Source organism: Pteropus vampyrus, unplaced genomic scaffold (assembly GCF_000151845.1).
Source record: "Pteropus vampyrus isolate Shadow unplaced genomic scaffold, Pvam_2.0 Scaffold186, whole genome shotgun sequence".
Lineage (NCBI taxonomy): Eukaryota > Metazoa > Chordata > Mammalia > Chiroptera > Pteropodidae > Pteropus > Pteropus vampyrus.
In genome coordinates this window covers 1,323,841-1,330,559 of record NW_011888967.1, presented here as the reverse complement: position 1 = coordinate 1,330,559, position 6,719 = coordinate 1,323,841, and the positions used below count along the sequence as shown (strand labels likewise).

The 6,719-nt window shown below is 34.8% G+C and overlaps 1 protein-coding gene across 2 annotated transcripts in view; it reads left to right on the top strand.

Annotated features, from left to right (window-relative positions):
• GDA (guanine deaminase) overlaps window positions 1-4,930 on the top strand; it is a 76,950-nt gene extending 72,020 nt beyond the window's left edge. The window contains exons 13-14 of one of the 2 annotated variants that reach the window (XM_011371264.2): window positions 79-106; window positions 969-4,930. In XM_011371264.2, coding sequence (XP_011369566.1) covers window positions 79-106; window positions 969-1,039 — 99 coding nt within the window. In that variant the 3' untranslated portion in view covers window positions 1,040-4,930. The remainder of the gene's footprint in view (window positions 1-78; window positions 107-968) is intronic. The other variant, XM_023537354.1, reaches the window with a different exon arrangement.
• The last annotated feature ends 1,789 nt before the right edge of the window (window positions 4,931-6,719 follow it).

The window sequence follows — 6,719 nt, the reverse complement described above, 5'->3', positions numbered from 1 at the left end:
ACCACTATTGACTGTGAATTTACTTTTCTAAATGGACAAAATATTCTTTCTTATTATTACCTTTATTTTCCATTTTAGGCTATTATTCAGAAGTTCCTCTATCTAGGTAGGTAGAAATATATCTCTATGCTAAATAAAATCTTTGTCTCTTTCTTGGGTATGGTTCTTTGAATTTATGATACCATATGTTAAGCCCTATGTGTGATCATTTGCTTTACTTTTTTTTTTTTTTTTAACATTCCTCAGTATGAAACCCATTTATGGCACAGTAAATGTACTATTTAAAATGCGCATGCTCCCCTAGAATTACAGTCATAAATTTTAAACTGAGGAATGGCAGGCCAAGGGGAAGTGATCATCCTGTCCCTTCCTCCTACACTCCTTCTCTACTCCCCAAGCTGTGCTACCAGGTTGTATCTGTGATATATATGTGGTGGAGTCTCACCCCACATGCTTTTTCAAGTACTCACATACAGTTGCATTCAGAAAGAAAGAAATCGTGCAGAAGATTCTACTCCGGGCCTCCCACTCCATTGAGTGACCTCTGAGTCCTGAGTGAACTTGAGATGAGAGAGACACATTTCTTGTGGAGCTCAGTTCTTGCTGGTCCTTCATCTCACCATGCTGAGTATGATTCTGGGGTATAAAGATAAGTATTCCTTTACAATTGGAACTGGAAGTGCAAACCCCTCACTTCAGCTGGAAGGACAGTGATAACAGGTCGACAAAACTTTATGCGATTTCTGCCTTTAGTGCAGAATTCACACCCCAATCCTCAAATTAGATGCAGCCTCTTCTATTAGTCGTGCCTCCCTGTCCAGGTTATAAACAATCTGAGAGGGAAAAAAGGCAGTTTTTTTTATTTTCTCTCTTAGAAATGTGTTTGCTTTTAAATCTCTCCCAGTGACAATTAAAATATTTATCGACACAGAAGCACTTTATAAATGATTCCCTGATTTTTCTTTCAGGAGATGACCGAAATATTGAGGAGGTTTATGTGGGCGGCAAGCAGGTGGTTCCCTTTTCCAGCTCAGTCTAAGGCTCTCGGCATCCAGCAGTACTGGGATAACGTGGTTCTGCATCTCGCTTGTGCCCAGGCAGAGTTAGAAAGTCAAAAAATAGTACCTTTTTCTTGGGATGACTATCCCTTTCTGTGTCTAGTTACAGTATTCACTTGACAAATCGAAGGAAGTTGCACTAATTCTTAGCTCTCTGGTTGGGACGATTCGAAATTTCTCCCTTCTGAGCTGTTCAGATTTACTTTAAGCTCAAACGTAAGGAAATGTTATTACTAGTAGTGTTCTTATGAGATTTAAGTAAAATCTACTTCATGTTTGGAAATGTGGAGAGAAAAGATGTTCCTATGAGGCTAGACATTTTGAGCTGATAAATGTGAAAACTGGAAACAGAAAATGAATCAGTGAGTATATTTTTATGAGGGAGAAAAAAGTTAGATTAAGAACAAAAATTGGAAAAATCACTTCAGATTGTGATTGAAAATTAAATACTGAGCATACTGATTTAAAAAAGAGAACTTGCTGAGTTTTAAAACATGTTTCTAGATTGACTTTGTATTCTGGAAATTTGTGCTTAATGCAATTTGCATCTCAGAGACTTGCTATTGTTGTGCTTTGCCTTCTTAGGAGATGAATTGTCAGAAATTGAATGCCACATGCTTTCTTAATATAGTTCTGTGCTTCAAAGTGTTTGACAGAAGTTGGGTATTAAAGTTTTAAAGTCTCTTAGGAATATTATTCATATAACTATATGGCATAAATAGTTGTATTTTTGTGTACTTTAAATCATCTTAGTGTATAACTGTGTGATGCTATTATTGCTTCAGTTTTATTAGAAGAGAAACACACCCCATACACAACTGTTGTGTAGACTAAACTCTTTATAAAGTGGGGCAAGCGCTGGGCATTCAGGAACTGTCAATACTAAAAGGAAGGGTTTCATTGCAATGACCTATTCTCCCCAAGAACTATGCCATAGTCGCTGGAAATTTCATACCCAGATATCAACCTGTTAGAAATTTCAAATGAAGGACAAATCCTATTAAAAGAAATATAATTAAAAATCTTTAAACTCTGCATATTGAGAGCATTCTATTTTTCAATTTTATCCTATTGCCTTTTTAATTCCTAATAATTTCAGGACGTTAAAATTTTAATATAATGAAAAATATATAGACATCCCACTTAAGGTTTATATTAATAGGACTTAATCTGTACTAGACATCAGGGACATTAAATAAAGCAAAGAGTATTTTTATGCTGCTTACATAATTAGTGTTATTGCCTATAACCTAGTATTAAAAACAAATTATGACTATGATAAATCCTTAAGAAATATTGATGTGAATGTTATTTAAATATGATATTTTTTCATTTAACTTCAAATACTGTAAACTAACAAGAAAAAGCGTAATTTTTTAAATATATCACAATACATACCTAAGGATTAGATGTGACTCATTATTCCTTTATAGAAGAGAACTTTATGTTACATAGTTAACTCTGTATTTACAGAACTAAGAACAAAATTTCCCCTCTCATACTATAAATTTTATTCTCATGTAGTCATACTAATTCAGCAGTAATTTGCCCAGTTTTTTTCCTGGTAGAAACAATTCTAGATTTGGTTGTGTATATACTACACCAAAAGACGGAACAAATTTTTGGTCTTACTTTTTAAAAAACGACTGAGTATTTTAGGATATTAAGGAACTCAGTAAATCCAACCTCTATTCTCACTGACCGTATTTCTAGAATTCTTAATTCCTGAACCATGTCAAAGATGCCCACTAAATTTCTCCCCACTTCTCTATAGTGCCAGCAAGTGTTTTCTGCTTTATCTCCCAGTCCGTGCCAAAGGAACTTGGTTACCTGGTGTCTAACAGACATGAGTGAGCTTAAGAATTTGGATGAGATGTGAAGATTCACGAATAGGCAGCAGCTTTTCCCAGCCTTTGCAAGATCCTACACTTTTACCTTCTGTAAGGGTGTACATTTTGAGGTCGAACATTAGCTTTCATTTATATTTAGGATTGATATGCAGTAAATATAAGTAAGTATAGCATCAAAAACAGGAAGAATGGCCATATACAACCACTCCATCAAACAGTAAATATATCCCTGATAGTATGTTAAGACCTGAATATCTTTTCTATTAAAATAGAATGTGTTGAAATGTTTACATGTACTTTGATCTCCCTGCATCACTTAGAACTTATGTGCTTTATTTCTATAATTGCTGTGTTTTTGAATGTTGTATATGCTTTTTGCAGTACTATTAGCCATATATGTGTCCAGATGTTCTGCACTTTGAAATGTTGCCTTGGCCTAATGTGAATTAACTTTCTGAATTGTGGAGAGGCAATCCTATTTGTCACTTTGTGTTTGAATATTTTGCTCTCTGACAGGGAAGAAGGAATTGAAACTTCTTATCAGCCCCCTCACCACACCCTGTACTATTTGCCTTAGGTTTCGTGGTATTTTTAATGGAATATACTTTAACAAGTTAAAACATATTTAATGCGATTGACTGTCATACATTTAAAAAATATTTTTGCGTCCAGAACACAAAAGCAGGCTAATCCGCTAAGGTGAATTCAATTTTCAAAAGAGAGTGAAACGTGAGATTAAGGCATGAGAGGTTGTCATTGTAAACTGAGACCACGGAGACTCTGCTTCCTTATTTATTATTCTCCCAGTTTCTTCTCTGATTTCATTGTCCAAGACTTTAGAATCTAAGAGAATATCTTGGAACAAACTTCCTTCATGCCGGGAGGAGGTCTTACTAAGTTCATATTGTCAGTATCGAACCCCACTGACTCTCTTTTTTACTTCTGTGAGAATTCTTCATGGTAAAGAAAAGAAAGCGGTGGGAAAAACACTCCTGTTACGCTTAGCTGGTTTTGAGGTGTGCCCTTGAATATCCCTGTCGGCAGCTGCAGCTGAGATGTCAGAGAGGAAACAATGGGTGTGAGATCCAGCAATACATTTTGAATCTTCACTCCCAGACTCTTCCTATTTTTGAACTTTTCATCTCAGAACCAGACGTACGGAAAACCTTAAAGGCAAGCTGGAAGGCACGTTGTATCAGTTCCATCTTGCGTTACACAGAGAAGATATCCAGAATCGGGGCTTCTGTAGCCTGCTGGACATCTTTACATTGTTGCCCTATTTTTAAAGTTGATGATGATGATGCCAGAAAGAATCACGTGTTTAAAAAGAGAGTTCTGAGTTATTAAAAGATGGACTAATAAATGTGTTATGGGCAATGTCTTGAAATAATTTTTAAATGGTATGGAATATTGTGAATTTTTAAGTTGTTTTTTATCCCCTGAGGCTTAAAGGAGACATTTGCAATTTCCATTTACCTAGCCATCTAGTATGACTTTGAACCCTGGCACATTTTAATGTCTCTAAAGGAAAAGCATGGAAAGAAGAGCAAAAATGAGCAGACACTATTAGGAAACCCTAGCATTGGTCCTAATGCATGTTTTCATGCCCAGCCTCTCCTCCCTTTTCTCCCTCAGCCCTAAATGTGAGACATCAAATGTTGAGGGGTTAGTTTGTAAATCAAGTCTAAACTTACTAAAATGCAAAACTCTAAAGGTCAATGATGAAACTAAATATAAATTCCAAGATGGCTTTCACAGTCCTTGGGTTTCAAGTGATTGAATACCAGGTGTCGTGTGGCAGTAGTCTACCTGGACATTTCCTACTCAAAAGCCTGTCAGAAAGCATTCTTTATCTAAAACCACCTCATGTTGTTGAACTCTTGATTGCTGCCCTGAAGAATATATATGTGTATGTATTCATGGGGACATTTTTTCTCAATATATGTATGATTTGCTTATTGTTCATCTGCTGAGTGAGCTCCTTTGTGCTTTAGACATAAATAAATGAGATTTTTGTGTTTATATTATTTTTTGTTTTGAGTTCTATCAATCTGATAGAAGGAGAATTAATCTCCTTGTAACATGAATTTTAAAAATGAAGTAGAATATTTAACTATGGGCCAACATGTATCTTTCATCCTATGATAGTCACTATACATAGCTTTTAAAAATTAAGCTATAATTTTCAACCCTTTAGAATCAGATTGCTATTGCTTTTGATTTCAGCATAGCTAATATTTTATATATATATTTAAGCCACAAAGCAGAGTGAAAAGTATCCTTTAACATTAAGAATTAGTTCACACATACATATGTACCTATGTATTTAAAAGAAGTCTCACAAAATGATGCTTTCCCTATCAGTGATACCCTGAGCTATTTTCTGTACTATTTTATTCTGTTCTGTTCTATTCTATTTTATTCTGTTTAATTTTCTTATGCTGACAGTGATTTCCGAAATTGGTTTCTTGAACCTCTAACTGGCCATCACCTGTGCGTGGAAGCAGTTTCCGGTGTTCTTTGAGCTGTGTGCTTTAAGTCTCCGTGGCTCCATTCTGTGATTTGGGCATGACATGAGTGCCTGCCTTAGAGTCATGAGGATTAAGTAAAATAATACATAGCCAGCACTTAAGGTAGCATCTGGGACAAAGTGAGTGCTTACAACGTGGTAGTTATTATTTTAAAATGAATACAGACTGAACAGAAACAAAAATAATTTTCAATGTATTTTTATCAGTTCATTTTTTAGAATCTAAATCAAGTGATGTTATGGATCTCTCTGTACATAAAATATTTTGTAAGGATTAAATCTTATTTTTTTGGTACTATTATGTTCATTTTTTTTTATTTATAATATGAAGCATAAGAGAGTAGTAGATCTTGTCTATAAGTTCACCCTCAATGTTCTGAGCAATTTATTAAGCACCTTTTTTTTTTTCTCCTAAAGAACTACTTAGTCAAAATACCCCAAAGAGGATTTTTATGTGCAAAATTTTGCAATGTGTGCCTAATTTGCACATGTGGGCAGTGTGAGTTCTGTAATAGACACATGCAAATTATTGCATGGTACTAAATTCAGCATTTAAATTAAACAAGGTTTAGACATAAAATAAATACCTGCCAGTAGCAAAACAGGGCCTGTGGCATTTTTTTTTTCCAAGACTGCATGAAGAGGGCACTCAGTTAAAGAAACAGGACCCACAAGTAGCTGTCACCAAGAAAAGCAGGGTTTTGTTTTTTTAAAATCTTGTTTTAAAACGAGATGAGGGAAGTGGTTTCTGTTCTTTAAAGTGAAAGAACATTATTTTAAATCGTAATTACTTTTTTCACTAATTCACATTCATCTCCTTTTACCATCAAGCTTTCCTACATCATTGTAAAATTACATTAAATTTGTCATACTTCTTAAGTTTTTCATGCTTCTATATTAGTTGAGTTCCTATTTTGGGGTGGGAAGAGAGATAGATAGGTCACTAAAAATTTTTCAGTGGTAACTCAGAAAACACACACACACACACACACACACACACACACACACGATTTTGCCCCAATGTAAACAATGATAAAGAAAATATGAACAAATGTCATGGAGTTTTTCTTAGGTGACATGGGCACTCCTCAGTTACCTAGATTCTACATATCCCTACAAAAAATTAAGCAAGCATTCATTCCTCTAACTGTAGAAAGAGAGCTCAAAGTCACAGTAGTAAAATTGAACATAAGAGAAATAAAAGCCCAAGAAAGATTATCATTTAATCAGAGAACAAAAGGTTCTCATACACTTGCTTTAAAACTGAAACTTGTAGCTTCA